Source organism: Engystomops pustulosus, chromosome 5, assembly GCF_040894005.1.
Source record: "Engystomops pustulosus chromosome 5, aEngPut4.maternal, whole genome shotgun sequence".
NCBI lineage: Eukaryota > Metazoa > Chordata > Amphibia > Anura > Leptodactylidae > Engystomops > Engystomops pustulosus.
Window position 1 is genome coordinate 12,094,398 of NC_092415.1, and position 19,495 is coordinate 12,113,892.

Below are 19,495 nucleotides of genomic sequence, written 5' to 3' on the forward strand. Positions count from 1 at the left end.
AGATGCTGCACCAGGGTCGGCTCCAGGTATCAGAACACTGGATATTGAGTAAAAAGCTTGTGTGTCCAACAAGAGTTCTGCCAAAGTGAGGATCAGCTCACTGCAGAGAGCTAAGAGCACAGCAGTGTGAGGTCAGGAGCACATCACATGAGTCCGGCAGTTGGTGACATTTGTTCTATGGGGAGAGGTCAGATGATGACGATGAGGGACGGATGTTACATTGTGAATCACTTTATTGTAAGAAAAGACAGAAACAAAAGATTTCATTGTGTATTTTTGGACAGAGATTCGGGGAACAGGTGGCGGATGACGTCATTGTCTCTCAGGCGTAAGATCCTTTGTCTTCCATCCGGCTGGATCCTGTCACTGCAGATGTCACTCCACTGCCCGAGATATTCTCCCCCTGGACAGAACCGGCCCGGAAATCTATGAGACCAAATACAACCATCAGTACAAACATAGCAGGATGAGACCACATATCACACCTCAGCTGCTGCAGAACCTCCATATATCAGCCTCAGCTGCTGCAGAACCTCCATATATCAGCCTCAGCTGCTGCAGAACCTTGTAATACACACCTCAACTGCTGCAGGGAATCATTATACACACCTCAGCTGCCGCAGAACCTCCTAATACACATCTCACCTGCTGCAGAACCTGCTAATAGATACCTGAGCTGTTGCAGAACCTCCATATATCAACCTCAGCTGCTGCAGAACCTCCATATATCAACCTCTGCTGCTGCAGAACCTTGTAATACCTCCGCTGCTGCAGAGCCTCATAATACACACTGCAGCTACTGCAAGACATCATAATACACACCTAAACTGCTGCAGAGCCTCATAAAATGCACCTAACCTGCTGCAGAACCTCAGTAAACACACCTCAGCTGCTGCAGAGCCTCATAATATGCACCTTAGCTCAGTCAAATAATAGACAGAACTCTGCTCTGTAACATAATTTACGGCATTACACATGACATCATCCCCTTCTCTCCCCCTCGCACCTGCACTCCTGACATCTGCCGCCTCTTTCATCTCTTACTCACTTGTAGATGATCTCAGGGCGGGGATGAGCCGATTCCAGAACGAGCACTCGGCTCGCTTTAACCCTTGCTGATTGGGTAGGAGTTTGGTGAATTCTTTATATCTCTCTCCGGTGCCGTGTACCCGGTGCTCCGGCCAGGGGGGTAAAGCCACGTTCCGCTTTCTGGAAAAATTGTATGGAAAGTTGGGGTTTCTGGAAAAAAAAAAAACAAATCTATAAATGTAACTTTTTCATATAAATTTCTCTGAAAGAAGAAGTAACAATTGTATCTGATATTATCATCTCTTAAAGGGGAAGTGAGTGTAAAAGGGATTGATGTTGTAAGTGTTCATCATGGGTTTATTCACGGTCATTCAGCGGCGTAACTAGCAGAGGCAGGGCCCCATAGCAGACCTCTTAATAGGGCCCCATAACCCCCAGAATATATACATATGTTGCACTGATATGTGTGTTTGCATCGTATTACTCCTAAATAATATACTACCATATTACTCCTGTATACCGCACACCGTATTAGTACAGTATACCGTATGCTGCACACCACGTACCCCGTTCGCACGAAGTTGGCCAGGTATTGCATAACCTGCAGGGAAAGACTCTGCTCCTCTGCAGAAAACTGACTCCTGTAGTTGGAGTGGAAGGGAATTCCGAAAGCGAACATGATGTCTTCCGGCAGATCCAAAGCGGAGCTGAAATATAGAAACAATAAATAATGAAAATTCTTTATTTATATAGCGCACACAGATTACGCAGCGCTGCACAGAGCTGCCCAAATCAGTCCTTGTCCCCAATGGGGCTCACAGTCTAATCAACTACCAGTATGTTTTTGGAGTGTGGGAGGAAACTGGAGGAAACCCACACAAACACGGAGAGAACACACAAACTCTTTGCATATGTTGACCCAGGTGGGACTTGAACCCAGGACTCCAGCGCTGCAAGGCTATAGTGCTAACCACTCAGCCACCGTGCTGCCCTAAATTCTGTTAGAATGTGAACATCTTTATTCTCCCATATAACAACATTTCGGCTGAGCCGTACGACCTCTCTCAGCCTATTTTGCACCTTCACGTGGGGGGATACAAGGAATATAAGACGTTATGTGTCCTCACACTGCTGTGCTCTCTGCAGCCAGTGTTAAATATTGTCGCTGAAGAGAAGTGTATTCATAGCTTAATGTATGTTATTAGTAGCAGCAGGACTGTGAAATATTATTTTATATTCATATCCTAGGGATGTGTTGTCACACTGCTGTGCTTAGTACTTTGCACTGAACTTCTGTACTGTCCCTATCTGCTCTTGGTAAAGGTTCTGTAGAGCAGTTTACTACAGAGAGATAAGAGCACAGCAGTGTTAGGGCAGTGTGAGGGCATACATCTCATGCTCCATCTACAATCCCAGAAAATAAATCTATATCACACATCTCTCCAGGTACAATACATAACACTGGCTGCAGAGAGCACAGAGCACAGCAGTGTGAGGTCTGATTACACATATCTCCAGGGACAATACATAACACTGGCTGCAGAGAGCAAAGACCGCAGCAGCGTGAGGACACGCCCCCAGTGCACTTGGAGAAGCTACAATATCTAATACTGGGTACAGACTGCATGGTAAATGCTATTGGTAGACCCCTTGGAAAAATAGAATGTAATAGTATTGAAAGGACCCGGGTACAGATGTTGGGGATTATTATTGGGGATCTTTGTGCAGTAAAAGCTCCCAGATCCCTGCATACATTAAACCAACATTGTGTGCAGCACTTTCCAGTCTTATTTCCCAGAAATCTGCTGTAGTAAATGTTATTTTTTATATTTATGCAAATGAGCCTTTTGGTGCACTGGGGGGCGGAGCCATGTCTGCTGGCGCACCAATTCTCTCTTTTTTTTTCCTTTAATAATATTTCTATGGAAGATCTTAAAAAGTGGATAAAGGGCTTGTGCCGGGTAAAATGTGAGCCCAAAAATATAAAAACAGATAAATTAGCAGACATAGCTCCGCCCCCAGTGCACCAAAAGACTAATTCACATAAAGATACAATTTACGTATTTTCTAAAATGAGCGACTGGTGAGAGACAGGAATGTATGTCCGGAAATGTTATAAAGTTCCTTACACAATGGTGGTTTTACTTGTGGGGGATCTGGGGGGTGGTAGACACCCTAAAAAGGGGAATCCCATACAGATGAGGATCTTGCATAGAATTTGGGGTCATAGCAAGGACCCAGGATCCTTATGCTGCACCTCTGATACAAAGTATCAATCTACATTAATCTCCCTCAATCTGAAAAAATTCCTCTAAAATTATTCAGGAACAGCCGCCAGCGATTCCTGGGAACAAGAACGGAACATTCCGCCAAAAGAAACTTCCATGTTGTCCTTAGTCGTCAATCATCGAAACACATGTACATGGCAGCCGTGGCTCCTAGGGGCCCGGGGCAGGAGGCAATGTATTCCTGGATCTCTCCATTATTTATATAACTATTATATCACTATTTTTTAAACATTTTTGTATTTTTTACTTTTTAGGTTTTGTAACTTGGACTGAGGATAAATTCTACAAAATAAAGAGAGTTTAGAAATAAAAAATGATGTCATAAGAAAATGTAGAATTCTGCTTTATGGTATCTATGGCAGATCCACAGGAGATTATGTGAACGCTCACTTACCTGCCCTGGGAGTAGGTCTCGGGAACATAATACATGTACACAGGACCCTTCCCATTCTCAGACCAGTGGGCGGCCATCTGCACTACAGGACAAGCTACAAAGTGATCCCTGCAAAACAAGGGGGAGAGATGAATAGATAGATGATAGATAGATAGATAGATAGATAGGAGATAGATAGATAGGAGATAGATAGATAGGAGATAGATAGATAATTCTGTCCAGTATCCTCCTCAGACACCAGTGTGGTCATCCTGCTACACGGGACACTTCTCTGTCTTGTCTGCAGCTCCCATTCACTTCTTATCTATCCTGCTACATGGGGACACTTCTCTGTCCTGTCAGCAGCTCCCACTCACTTCTCTTCTATCCTGTTACACGAGGACACTTCTCTGTACTGTCTGCAGCTCCCACTCACTTCTCTTCTATCCTGCTACATGGGGACACTTCTCTGTACTGTCTCTCCCCCACTCACTTCTCTTCTGTCCTGCTCTGAGCTGCAGCTTTTGCAGATTGTTTGTAAATAGAAGGTCATGAACTGTAAACAGAGGCTGCACAAAGGGGCACATTTGCTACGGCTTTGCTCCATGCTTTTTTCGGACTGTGCCCTTTTTTCAATGGGAAAAAGGTTTGCACAGGTATTTAAGTAGCGGGTGTGCTGTGATTGTGTCACACTCAACCCTTTTTGTGGCACGACTGCGCTGTCTTCCATGCCACAGAATTTAGGGGGCGTGCCGTTGGACCAACAGACTGATTCAGACTGAGCGCGGGATTTAACATTCAAATTTTGTCGCAAGCCCAATCACTTACATGCACCAAGAAGAAGGACCTGAGCAGGGAAGCGACACATGCAGGATATCGGGCGCACGATCTTAGTGACTCCCCGCACAGCGCATTATACATGGACAATGCACTTACATGCACCAGGAAGAAGAAGGTGAACTCCGGGGACCTGAGCGGAGAAGCGACACATGCAGGATATCGGGTGCAGGATCTTAGTGACTCCCCGCACAGCGCATTATACACGGACAATGCACTTACATGCACCAGGAAGAAGAAGGTGAACTCTGGGGACCTGAGCGGGGAAGTGACACATGCAGGATATTGGGCGCACGATCTTAGTGACTCCCCGCACAGCGCATTATACACGGACAATGCACTTACATGCACCAGGAAGAAGAAGGTGAACTCCGGGGACCTGAGCGGGGAAGTGACACATGCAGGATATCGGGCGCAGGATCTTAGTGACTCCCCGCACAGCACATTATACACGGACAATGCACTTACATGCACCAGGAAGAAGAAGGTGAACTCCAGGGACCTGAGCGGGGAAGCGACACATGCAGGATATCGGGCGCATGATCTTAGTGACTCCCCGCACAGCACATTATACACGGACAATGCACTTACATGCACCAGGAAGAAGAAGGTGAACTCCAGGGACCTGAGCGGGGAAGCAACACATGCAGGATATCGGGCACACGATCTTAGTGACTCCCCGCACAGCACATTATACACGGACAATGTACTTTCTGTGAACTCCGGGGATGGGGTAAGTAAATGTGCCCCATGGTGTCTGCAGTGTCTGTAGTGTCTAGTACCTGCTGCTGGGGATGAGCTGCTCTGCACCAGAGCTCAGTGCTGCCTCTCAGTTTACACCACCTTCAGGCTGGAGGGTTTTTGGACCTAAATTGCGCGTAAATGGACAAGTCACTGATGATGATTATTAGGTGCAGCAAAACATCTGGATTGGTCGGATAAATGAGGGAAACCTGGTTATTTTTGCTGTCCGGCTAGCTTGGTGTTTAGTCGCAAAAGTGGCGCAAGAACAGTGCGACAATATGAAAAAGTGCAAAAACAACAGAAAAAACAAGTGATACATCTGGCCTGATGCATATAAAACGAATAAGTAATATGATGGAATAATAGATAAATAGATAGATATGAAATGTATAAGAAGAGGAGACAAGGACAGATGTGAGTAGAGTAGAGAAGCCTTTAGTCTGTAACTTATAACTGTGATACATTGTCTATTCAGGTGCAGCCTGCGGAGCCCCCCGGGGTGTATACAGTACACGGGATAATCCACTGTATGTCCGTACATGATATCACACATTCCTGAGCCGGGGGACGCACATTCTATCTATAGACGACTCCCTGCATCGTTATTCTATGGACATAAGGAGATAATGTGACACGTAGCGGGAGAATGTTCTGCTTCTCATATCTGTCTGTCTGTATCATATCCATCTCTTTTATCATATTCATCTATCTATGTACAAGGAATAAAGCAGCGCTTCAGAGCAGGTAGGTGTGAGGGGATAAGTGGTGACCTTGCAGCTCAGTATGAACTTTCTCAAGGTCCAAAAATGCTTGTGCCAAACCGAAATGTCGCTACATGTCACTATGGAGTAAAGACACCACCTTATGCCCTGACATGTACCTGCACTGGAGCGCTGCTTTTTTCCTTGTACATATTTTGGGGACCTGTTTGCCCCGGCCCTGGTAGCCTGTACCCGCCATTTTTTTTACAATTATGCTGCTGAGAACTCTCCTCAAGTATCTATGTATCTACCTCTATCTCATATCTATCTGCAACACCCCTGCCAACGCATAGGCAAGGTAGTAGTTGTGAACAGCGCCCTCTACCTGTCAGGATCCATCTGGTGAGCCTGCGCAACTCACCCCAGAGGATAATGCCAGGAGAACTTAGGTAACTTGCAGCTGTAGCCTCTGCCTGGGAAGGCAACAGTTAAATGGGTGTAAGATATTATCCAATTATGTGGCTGTATTGTAAACTGGAGTGTGATTGGAGAGGCGCTAGTATAAAACCCCACCTGGTCTTAGCTGGTCTGTGTTCCTACCTAATGGGCTCACCACATGGTCAGAGTGAAGAGAGAGTCAGAGGGGCTTATTTACTAAGGGTCCGCAGACGCACTTTCGTCAGACTTTTCGACGTATTCGGGTTTTGCACAGCTGGGACAGGTATTTAACAGGGGATTGTGTTGCAGGCGATCGGATTTTGGCGCAAAAGCGCTGCTATCATGTGACAGAAATCGGGGGGGGGGGCGGTGCCTTCGGACGATCCGACTGATTCGGACTGAGCGCAGGCTTTAACTTTCAAATTGTGTCGCAAGATCAAGCATTATTAACAAACTGTCCTGAGACAGAAAAAGCCTTAGGGTGATGCCACACATGGCGTTTTTGGGCCATTTTTGACCAGTTTCAATTAAGATAATTGGTCAAACCTGTCAAAAACGCATGCGTTTTAAAAAAATGCATGTGTTTTTTAACAGACTGCTCAAAAACGGCCCAAAAACGTGTTCAAAACGCCATGTGTGGCATCACCATTACCGGTCAGGCCTAAATCTTAACCTTAACTGCGATTAACACTAGTGAGCAGCCTCTAACAACACATCTTAAAAAACATACACGAGCCCCCCGACATGTTTCGCCAAAGCACCAACGTCATCAGGGGGTCATCAGTAGCCTCGATCCCCTGAAGACGCCGGTGCTCCGGAGAAACATGTCGGGGGGGCTTGTACATGTGTTTTAAGATGTGTTGTTAGAGGCTGCTCACTAGTGTTAATCGCTGCAGAGATACACTAATAATATACACTGATTGAGGGCGACTATTCTCCCAAGAAATAGGACGCGTTATTTGTAGCAGCCCCAACAAACAATTTTTAACATTATTTAGGAGTGAATTCCATCAAAAATGTTGTCAGTTATCAATAATAAAGGTTAAGTTTTAGGCCTGACTTTTTCTGTCTCAGGACAGTTTGTAAATAATGCTATTGTTGCCTTGGCAGTCCCAAAAGGGTTAGTGCGTATGTAAATTTGGCAAAACAATGCACTTGCATGCACCAGGAAGAAGAAGGTGAACTCCGGCGGACCTGAGCGGGGAAGCGACACATGCAGGATATCAGGCGCACGATCTTAGTGACTCCCTGCACAGCGCATTATACACGGACAATGCACTTACATGCACCAGGAAGAAGAAGGTGAACTCCGGCGGACCTGAGCGGGGAAGCGACACATGCAGGATATCAGGCGCACGATCGTAGTGAATCGCAGCACAGGGCATTACACAGGGACAATGCACTTTCTGTGAAGTGAATGTGCCCCAATGTGTAGAGTATACCTTCAGTGCTGCCATGGATACCAATCCCAGGAACTGAGTCAGGAGACTCTAACCCAGAGCTACAGCTTACACAGTTTGGATACAGCTTCACCTCAATTATCCCAGCCTGCATCTAATACCAGGCTGGTGCTTTATTCCTAAAGACCCTCTCCACGACCAATCCAGTACCAAAATCCGAATCGGATATTTAACCATTCTGGCTTGTTGCCTGCTAACTGTTGTTCAATAAAGAACAATAAGTTGATTTGCACAACGTTGCCTCCGTCTGATCCCTGGATACGGCTGTACCACCAAGGGCTCCCCATCCATCACCCAGGGACATATATTATGGGCACTCAGGGGTTGCCCCAGGGAGAACCAGTACATCAGCCTCTTCCTCCATATTTCTTGCACACACCACCTGCTGGAGACCTGCCAGGCTGTAGGACAGCGCTCCAGTCCCCATACCAAGCACCGTGACATCAGCGTGCCTAGGCCGCAACTGCCAGCCACTCCGGTATTCTGGGCCTCAGCTGCCTCAGCTGCCTCCAGGCCCCTCGTGTGGCGTCACGAACAGGATATAGACTCCTGTGCCTTATACTGGCACTATAGACTGTCCTTTTACTAAAAGGCTGTGCTGCATAACCCTGCTGCCATCCGGGTTAATGCCCAACTGATTGTGATCTACAAAAAAACTGTGTTATTTCATCGCCACGTGCTGTTGAGCACTGCTCCAGCACCCAGGAGGTTAATCCCTACAAAAGAACTGTGCTAGCTCTGCTACATCCAGTGCTGTAGCGCCCAAAGCATTAACCTCTGGTAGACTGTGTGGCACAGCAAGGAGCTCCAGCCTGCCAGGCTACTCTCTAAGCTCTGCCGATGCGCGAATGATGCGAACCCAGCCTGCTGTCTCTGTGGCACAGGAGGAAATAAAGCCCACCATGACCCTCGATGGGAAGGACTTTGACTCTGCTCTCTGGCGGGAAGAGAACTTCCTGCCCCACCTCAACACGGTGAAAGAACACCTGTGTACCTTGTGGAGCAAGGAGATCGTTGGCAGCATGTCAGGACCCAGACTTCTAACTCCTGCTGAGGAACTGGAGTTCTTCAAAGCCCTCGAGATGGTGATTGTTGTGTGTGCACAACCCATCCGACAACCATCCACTGTACATCGACTGCACCGAGGCATGATCCGGGCCTCTGTCATGCAGACATATCTCAGGTTGGTGATGGAGCACAACCTTTTACCCGGGCAATACCTATTGCCTTTTTGGGCTACTATTCTGATGCCAAGAGCTGGCTGCACCCCAAGAGGAGGCCCCGACACCTGCTTCTGAACTGGTTCCAGGGCATACTGCGGCCGAGGAAGTGGTCATTGCTCCCCCTGCCACTACTTCCACTCCGGCTACCCCTGTTCCAGCTCCAGCACCTGCTCGCTCCCGGGCTCCTGCACCTGAGAGGCGGCCACTTGCATTGGTGCCCCCGCAGCCTCAGGGCAGGGGTGAAACCCTTCGCCAGCAACTCCGAGACGCTGTCTCCGACCAATGTCGACAGGAGAGAGAGGCCCAGCGCTTTGTGGCAGGTCAGTCTAAGGAGGGCATCTGGGTTCAACACAACTAGACCACAGACTGCAGGCCTTCAGCTTTGCAACGGCGGACTTTACCGGGTGGGAGAGCTCCTCCACTACCTGAAAGGTGGTGAGTGAATCAAATTCAGCCTCCAAGAAGGACTCCGAGGAACCTGGGCTGTCGGCGTTTTCCAGATTCCGGACCACGAAAAAGCTGTCTATGAGGATCTTTACAAAGTGGACTTCTGGCTGCACCTTCCAGCTGCTCCCTAGCCTGCACTGCCACAAGCGGTGACCTACATGAGTGCCACGTCCACCTACGTCATAAGTACTGGCCCTATTGCCATCCATGGACCAGGCCTCGTCCATGGAACAACCCGGCGGCCTCTACAACGACAAATGTGACCGGCTCTCAAGGGTTTACTGTGGCTGAGGAAGTGGATGTGGATAAAACAACCGCAGATGTACCAGCGAGGGGCCACCCTCCAACGACTTCCTTTCAGTCGGACCTGGAGATCTATCTATCTATCTCATATCTATCCTCTATGTAAAATGTAACTGCTCCTTTAAAAATTATTCAAAATTTACAACAAATGTGTGGAGACCTCACACGCTGAACTCATTTACACCAGATTTTTGGACACACTTCATTCTAATTCTGATGCCTCATAGATGCATGTCAGGAGATCTCTGAGATACATGATATACGGTATATATATATACAGCCAGTCCCAGAACATGTCACCTACCGTGTAGCATTCTCCAAGGCTCTGGAGAAGACGGCATAGTCATCAGAGGAATGCTGCAGGGAGTAGTACCAGACCGCAGCCGCCTGCACCAGGGGGCTCATCTCCTCTCCCCCCAGGGAGTTCTGTAGAGCCTGGTAGAAAGCCATCTTACTCTCACCTCGTCCTTCAGCCTCTTCAAACCTCTGATGGAAGAAAAGATATTTGTTAATTTTTATCAATTGTAATAATAAAATTTCAATAACTGGTTCTCCAAATATCCGAAAGTAGTTACATTCTTGTACATAGGGGGCAGTATTATAGTAGTTATATCCCTGTACATAGGGGGCAGTATTATAGTAGTTATATTCTTATACATAGGGGGCAGTATTATAGTAGTTATATTCTTGTACATAGGGGGCAGTATTATAGTAGTTATATTCTTGTACATAGGGGGCAGTATTATAGTAGTTATATCCCTGTACATAGGGGGCAGTATTATAGTAGTTATATTCTTGTACATAGGGGGCAGTATTATAGTAGTTATATTCCTGTACATAGGGGGCAGTATTATAGTAGTTATATTCCTGTACATAGGGGGCAGTATTATAGTAGTTATATTCCTGTACATAGGGGGCAGTATTATAGTAGTTATATTCCTGTACATAGGGGGCAGTATTATAGTAGTTATATTCCTGTACATAGGGGGCAGTATTATAGTAGTTATATTCCTGTACATAGGGGGCAGTATTATAGTAGTTATATTCTTGTACATAGGGAGCAGTATTATAGTAGTTATATTCTTGTACATAGGGGGCAGTATTATAGTAGTTATATTCTTGTACATAGGGAGCAGTATTATTGTAGTTATATTCTTGTACATAGGGGCAGTATTATAGTAGTTATATTCTTGTACATAGGGGGCAGTATTATAGTAGTTATATTCCTGTACATAGGGGCAGTATTATAGTAGTTATATTCTTATACATAGGGGCAGTATTATAGTAGTTATATTCTTGTACACAGGGGGCAGTATTATAGTAGTTATATTCTTGTACACAGGGGGCAGTATTATAGTAGTTATATTCTTGTACACAGGGGGCAGTATTATAGTAGTTATATTCTTGTACATAGGGGGCAGTATTATAGTAGTTATATTCCTGTACATAGGGGGCAGTATTATAGTAGTTATATTCCTGTATATAGGGGGAAGTATTATAGTAGTTATATTCTTGTACATAGGGAGCAGTATTATAGTAGTTATATTCTTGTACATAGGGGGCAGTATTATAGTAGTTATATTCCTGTACATAGGGGGCAGTATTATAGTAGTTATATTCTTGTACATAGGGGGCAGTATTATAGTAGTTATATTCCTGTACATAGGGGGCAGTATTATAGTAGTTATATTCTTGTACATAGAGGGCAGTATTATTGTAGTTATATTCTTGCACATAGGGGCAGTATTATAGTAGTTATATTCTTGTACATAGGGGGCAGTATTATAGTAGTTATATTCTTGTACATAGGGGGCAGTATTATAGTAGTTATATTCCTGTACATAGGGGGCAGTATTATAGTAGTTATATTCTTGTACATAGGGGGCAGTATTATAGTAGTTATATTCTTATACATAGGAACAGTATTATAGTAGTTATATTCTTGTACACAGGGGGCAGTATTATAGTAGTTATATTCTTGTACACAGGGGGCAGTATTATAGTAGTTATATTCTTGTACACAGGGGGCAGTATTATAGTAGTTATATTCTTGTACATAGGGGGCAGTATTATAGTAGTTATATTCCTGTACATAGGGGGCAGTATTATAGTAGTTATATTCCTGTATATAGGGGGAAGTATTATAGTAGTTATATTCTTGTACATAGGGAGCAGTATTATAGTAGTTATATTCTTGTACATAGGGGGCAGTATTATAGTAGTTATATTCCTGTACATAGGGGGCAGTATTATAGTAGTTATATTCTTGTACATAGGGGGCAGTATTATAGTAGTTATATTCCTGTACATAGGGGGCAGTATTATAGTAGTTATATTCTTGTACATAGAGGGCAGTATTATTGTAGTTATATTCTTGTACATAGGGGCAGTATTATAGTAGTTATATTCTTGTACATAGGGGGCAGTATTATAGTAGTTATATTCCTGTACATAGGGGCAGTATTATAGTAGTTATATTCTTATACATAGGGGCAGTATTATAGTAGTTATATTCTTGTACACAGGGGGCAGTATTATAGTAGTTATATTCTTGTACACAGGGGGCAGAACAGGCGGTCCCCTACTTAAGAACACCCAACTTACAGACGACCCCTAGTTACAAAATGACCCCTGGAATTTGGTAATTTACTATACTTTAGTCCTAGGCTAAAATAAACAGCTGTAACAGTTATAAATGATGTCTGAAATGAAGCTTTATTGTTAATCCTGATTCTTATGGCAGTCTAACATTTTTAAAATTCAATTGTCACAGAGACCCAAAAAATTTTGGCTGGGTTTACAATTATAAAGTATACAGTTCCGACTTACATACAAATTCAACTTAAGAACAAACCTACAGACCCTATCTTGTACGTAACCCGGGGACTGCCTGTATTATAGTAGTTATATTCTTGTACATAGGGGCAGTATTATAGTAGTCATATTCTTGTACATAGGGGGCAGTATTATAGTAGTTATATTCTTGTACATAGGGGGCAGTATTATAGTAGTTATATTCCTGTACATAGGGGGCAGTATTATAGTAGTTATATTCTTGTACATAGGGGCAGTATTATAGTAGTTATATTCTTAAACATGGGGGGGGTAGTATTATAGTAGTTATATTCTTGTACATGGGGGGGTAGTATTATAGTAGTTATATTCTTGTACATGGGGGGTAGTATTATAGTAGTTATATTCTTGTACATAGGGGGCAGTATTATAGTAGTTATATTCTTGTACATAGGAGGGCAGTATTATAGTAGTTATATTCTTGTACATAGGGGGCAGTATTATAGTAGTTGTATTCTTGTACATAGGGGGCAGTATTATAGTAGTTATATTCTTGTACATAGGGGACAGTATTATAGTAGTTATATTCTTGTACATAGGGGACAGTATTATAGTAGTTATATTCTTGTACATAGGGGACAGTATTATAGTAGTTATATTCCTGTACATAGGGGGCAGTATTATAGTAGTTATATTCCTGTACATAGGGGGCAGTATTATAGTAGTTATATTCCTGTACATAGGGGGCAGTATTATAGTAGTTATATTCTTGTACATAGGGGGCAGTATTATAGTAGTTATATTCTTGTACATAGGGAGCAGTATTATAGTAGTTATATTCCTGTACATAGGGGCAGTATTATAGTAGTTATATTCTTGTACATAGGGGGCAGTATTATAGTAGTTATATTCCTGTACATAGGGGGCAGTATTATAATAGTTATATTCTTGTACATAGGGAGCAGTAATATAGTAGTTATATTCCTGTACATAGGGGGCAGTATTATAGTAGTTATATTCCTGTACATAGGGGGCAGTATTATAGTAGTTATATTCTTGTACATAGGGGGCAGTATTATAGTAGTTATACTCTTGTACATAGGAGGCAGTATTATAGTAGTTATATTCTTGTACATAGGGGGCAGTATTATAGTAGTTATACTCTTGTACATAGGAGGCAGTATTATAGTAGTTATATTCCTGTACATAGGGGGCAGAATTATAGTAGTTATATTCCTGTACATAGGGGGCAGTATTATAGTAGTTATATTCCTGTACATAGGGGGCAGAATTATAGTAGTTCTATTCCTGTACATAGGGGGCAGTATTATAGTAGTTATATTCTTGTACATAGGGGGCAGTATTACAGTAGTTATATTCCTGTACATAGGGGGCAGTATTATAGTAGTTATATTCCTGTACATAGGGAGCAGTATTATAGTAGTTATATTCTTGTACATAGGGGGCAGTATTATAGTAGTTATATTCTTGTACATAGGGAGCAGTATTATAGTAGTTATATTCTTGTACATAGGGGGCAGTATTATAGTAGTTATATTCTTGTACATAGGGGGCAGTATTATAGTAGTTATATTCTTGTACATAGGGAGCAGTATTATAGTAGTTATATTCTTGTACATAGGGGGCAGTATTATAGTAGTTATATTCTTGTACATAGGGGGCAGTATTATAGTAGTTATATTCTTGTACATAGGGGGCAGTATTATAGTAGTTATATTCCGGTACATAGGGGGCAGTATTATAGTAGTTATATTCTTGTACATAGGGGGCAGTATTATAGTAGTTATATTCTTGTACATAGGGGGCAGTATTATAGTAGTTATATTCCTGTACATAGGGGGCAGTATTATAGTAGTTATATTCTTGTACATCGGGGGCTGTATTATAGTAGTTATATTCCGGTACATAGGGGGCAGTATTATAGTAGTTATATTCTTGTACATAGGGGGCAGTATTATAGTAGATATATTCCTGTACATAGGGGGCAGTATTATAGTAGTTATATTCTTGTACATAGGGGGCAGTATTATAGTAGTTATATTCCTGTACATAGGGGGCAGTATTATAGTAGTTATATTCTTGTACATAGGGGGCAGTATTATAGTAGTTATATTCTTGTACATAGGGGGCAGTATTATAGTAGTTATAGTCTTGTACATAGGGGGCAGTATTATAGTAGTTATATTCTTGTACATAGGGGGCAGTATTATAGTAGTTATATTCTTGTACATAGGGAGCAGTATTATAGTAGTTATATTCCTGTACATAGGGGGCAGTATTATAGTAGTTATATTGTACATAGGAGAAGTATATTCTGAGTTTCTGTAGAGCTGACACTACTGTTGGTCCCTCGCTCCTCAGTACAGTAACTGGTGACTTATCAGCAGAGAACACGCAGACCTGAGGTTTAGAACATCTATTTTCATCCTTTCCATATTTCAGAAATGGTCACAAACAGGAAGTAGAGATCACAACTGATACAGTAATTTTTGCTAAATTACAAACCAGAAATGATTGCAAAAGAATATAAAATATCATCTGTAATAGCTAAAGTTTTCTCTTTGACAAAAAGTTTAATGACTTAATAATTTAATTTAAAAAGTGGAACTTGTATATAATATATGGAGTCATTACAAACAGAGGAAATTTTTCAAGTGTTTATTTCTGTTAATGCTGATGATTATGACCACAGCCGAGGAAAACTGAAGAGTCAATGGCCACATTTATCAGTACTAGCGCAGAGTGCAGCAGATTCATCAAAACTGGTGCACGATCTCCATTAATGTGGCACCACTTTAGGTGCCCATTTTTTTGTCGTGTCAGATACAGAGCACAAAACTGGCGCAGACACTTTATAAATACATTTACAAGCAGTTTGCACAACGTTTTCAGTGCAAAGTCAGACAGCAAAATGGGCACAAACACTTTAATAAATGTGGCCCATTGCCACATGATTTTGATCACGGAAATGGTGGCCAAATGCAAAGCCTGTACAGTAAATGCCCTCAATACTTAGACACGCCTCCTTTTGCATGAATGACTGCATCAATAGAGCATGGCATGGAAGGATTAGCTGACGGTGCTGCAGAGGTGTTATGTCATGGAGGGATCAGCTGACAGCGCTGCAGAGGTGTTATGGCATGGAGGGATCAGCTGATGGCACTGCTGATGTGTTATGGTAAGGAGGGATCAGCTGATGGCACTGCAGAGGTGTAATGGCATGGAGGGATCAGCTGATGGCGCTGCAGAAGTGTTATGGCATGGAGGGATCAGCTGATGGAGCTGCAGAGATGTTATGGCATGGAGGGATCAGCTGATGGTGCTGCAGAGGTGTTATGGCATGGAGGGATCAGCTGGTGGCGGTGCAGAGATGTTATGGCATGGAGGGATCAGCTGATGGTGCTGCAGAGGTGTTATGGCATGGAGGGATCAGCTGATGGAGCTGCAGAGATGTTATGGCATGGAGGGGTCATCTGATGGTGCTGCAGAGGTGTTATTACATGGAGGGATCAGCTGATGGTGCTGCAGAGGTGTTATTACATGGAGGGATCAGCTGATGGTACTGCAGAGGTGTAATGGCATGGAGGGATCAGCTGATAGCGCTGCAGAAGTGTTATGGCATGGAGGGATCAGCTGATGGAGCTGCAGAGATGTTATGGCATGGAGGGATCATCTGATGGTGCTGCAGAGGTGTTATTACATGGAGGGATCAGCTAATGGCGCTGCAGAGGTGTTATGGCATGGAGGGACCAGCTGACGGCGCTGCAGAGGTGTTATTACATGGAGGGATCAGTTGATGGCGCTGCAGAGATGTTATGGCATGGAGGGATCAGCTGACGGTGCTGCAGAGGAGTTATGGCATGGAGGGATCAGCTGATGGCGCTGCAGAGGTGTTATGGCATGGAGGGATCAGCTGATGGTGCTATAGAGGTGTAATGCCATGGGGGGATCATCTGATGGTGCTGCAGAGGTATTATGGCATGGGAGGGGGGGGGGGTAGCTGATGGTGCTATAGAGGTGTAATGCCATGGGGGGATCATCTGATGGTGCTGCAGAGGTGTTATGGCATGGGGGGGGGTAGCTGATTGTGTTGCAGAGGTGTTATTGCATAGAGGGAACATCTGATGGCGCTGAGGGTTCCATAGTCACCTTTCATCTCTCTCCTAAAGCAGCACCAGTCTTGTTGCTTCAGTGTGCACCATTAGTCTACTTGCAAATGGCTACTGTGGGGAAGGATATTACTAATGATTACAGTGTGGGTGGGGAGATATGACCTGACTACTATGGGGAGCACTGAGACTTGGCTACTGTGGGGGCCCTTTTACTGCTGCTGTGGTACTCTATTATCTACTGTGAGGCCTATGTTACTATATTGGCTATTGTGGGGACACTGTTCCTATATTGACTACTGTGAGCAGAATAATATCGTGTTAGTGTTATGAAGTTGCTAAATTTTTTTGTGTTCCTATTCTGCAGAGACAAGTAATGGCTGAAAGAAGCTGACATGGTGGACCAGGAGAAGAAGAAGAAATGAAGAAATTCTCTTATCAAACGAGTCTTCTGTCACAAGATTTACAGTAATTGCTGATATTACCTATGAACAATCTGTTATCCTCACCTATGAGGAGGAGCTACATGGATATATCGTATACCGTGCCAGATTTATCATCCAGCATCAATGTGATAAATTTGCTGCATTATAAGTCCTGTTTCTATATAGTAATATTGGTTCTGTTAATGTATGTATGTAGCAACTTGGTTCTGATGATGTATGTATGTAGTAATCTTGGTCCTGATGCTGTATGTATGTAGTAACTTGGTTCTGATGCTGTATGTATGTAGTAATGATGGTTGCTGGATAGTATCTTTGTAGTAAGATTGTTTTTTATTGCTGTCCCCGTGTAATGTTTTAGTTATGTTATAGTTTGTATGCAGAAACTGTGTTTTTATGCACTAGGGACAAATAAAAGGGACATTTACTGAGAAAGTAGACACAGAGGCAGAAAAGGAGGGCACATACCTTAATCGCCATAGATCTGCTGACCAGACCATCATGCTCAGAACTTCCAATGAGGAGGTCTATACGTTGGGTGGTCTTCTGCTGTAGTAAGTACGACAGTGTATTTCGGAGGTAGTCACCATCCACCACTGGACCCCAACTCTGGAACGGTCCTTGTATTGCAAGAAGCTGTCAGTGCAATCAAGATCAAGAAAGCTAAATTATTGGTGTAGACAACGATTTATGGCTTTTGCAAACCACATCAGATCTGGGTCATAGGAGGAATCTCATCAATTGAAATTAAAGGTGCGTGTGGAATTATAGTAGTTCCATCTTTCTTAAAACACGGTCTACAAACCAAGAGATGTCAAGGATCATAGACTGGTTACTGAGTCTGAGAAGTGTCTGAGACCTTGGTTTGGAGACCACATGCTGCAAATACATCTACATGAGCAGAATATGTCCAATCTTCAGAATTTCCCTAATTGTTCTTCAGATTTACTGGTTATAAGAGGGCCAGTAGATGTGGAGAAGCCAGACAGAGAACCAGAACCAGCAGGTGATGGGAATTGGTGTCCGAGGGGCAACAGTAACGCTCCAGGGTGCACCAATATACTAATTTACATACTGAATAAAATTTCTAACATCTACAGGACACTGATAACTTACACAGAGATAAGTTCCTTATGGGTACAGTAACCCAATGGGCACTGGATTATCATTTTAAGGTAGGAGGTAAAGTCCCTTTAAAGTACTTACAGTCAATATGTTAATGTGTACCAACTAGGGATGAGTGGACCTGGTAAGGAACCTGAATACTCACACCCAATGGCAACACTCGCTGGCACCAATCGCAGGAGTTACCCTATAAATGCCACCAGCAAAGCCCATAGGGCAGTAATGGTGAACCATTTAGAGCCTCAGTGCCAAAACTTCAACCAAAAGCCAGTTATTTATTGCAAAGTGGCAGCGCAGCAATTTAAGCAGTTCTGTCTGGTGAACTTCATTCTGGGGCGATATTCCGGGTGCCCACAGAAAGGGCTCAGAGTGCCGCCTCTGACACCAGTGCCATAGGTTCGCACTTAAATGTACAAATTGCGGGTGTTAATGTCGTGGTGGGTGGGGGAGAGTAGGCAAAATGCCGAACCCAAACTTCTTCATGAAGCCTAGGTTCAGATTTGAGTTTGCTCGTAGTAAGTACCAACCTCAACTTATAGCTTCTAATACTTTAATATACAAGACGGTGCTGAAATTTTATGATATTTCCATCACCAGTCCCAATATTTTTAAAGACAAGAAAAGTTTTGTTTTATGCCACGGTTTTTGCCATAAAAAATTTTTCAAACTTCAATGGAAACCTGATAGACCTCAAGGCAACTGCAACCCTTAGGATTCATTTGGATATGACATCAATATGATGAAAAGACACAATGGGGGTCATTTACTAAGGGCCTGAATCGTTCCCCAAATTTTTCTGTTTTGCGCCGATTTTCCCTGAATTGCCCCGGGTTTTTGGCGCACGCGGGCGTAAGAAAACCCGTCGGATTCGGAAAAACCGCCGTATTTAAAAAAAAAAATGTTGCTTGACACGCGCTTACCTGCACCCGGCTAGGCTTGGTGAACTCTGACGGACTTCAGCGCAGCAGTGACACCTAGTGGACATTGGGCGCACTAGTGAATCGCCGGAAGACCAGAATCCTCCACAGAGAACGCGCCACTGGATTGCGAATGGACCGGGTAAGTAAATCTGCCCCATTGGCGCTGGGTGCAGATAAGTGTGTGTCAGGCAACACTTTTTTTAAAAAAAATACGGCGGTTTTTCTGAATCCGTCGGGTTTT

At 43.6% G+C, this 19,495-nt stretch overlaps 1 protein-coding gene across 1 annotated transcript in view; it reads right to left on the reverse strand.

Moving 5' to 3' along the window:
• Positions 1-215: 215 nt before the first annotated feature.
• TG (thyroglobulin) overlaps positions 216-19,495 on the reverse strand; it is a 136,922-nt gene continuing 117,642 nt past the window's right edge. Inside the window, exons 43-48 of the mRNA XM_072154600.1 lie at positions 17,678-17,845; positions 10,148-10,329; positions 3,712-3,819; positions 1,596-1,736; positions 1,049-1,239; positions 216-426 (exon numbers count right to left, since the gene is read on the reverse strand). Of these exons, the coding sequence (XP_072010701.1) occupies positions 323-426; positions 1,049-1,239; positions 1,596-1,736; positions 3,712-3,819; positions 10,148-10,329; positions 17,678-17,845 (894 nt within the window). The 3' untranslated portion in view covers positions 216-322. The remainder of the gene's footprint in view (positions 427-1,048; positions 1,240-1,595; positions 1,737-3,711; positions 3,820-10,147; positions 10,330-17,677; positions 17,846-19,495) is intronic.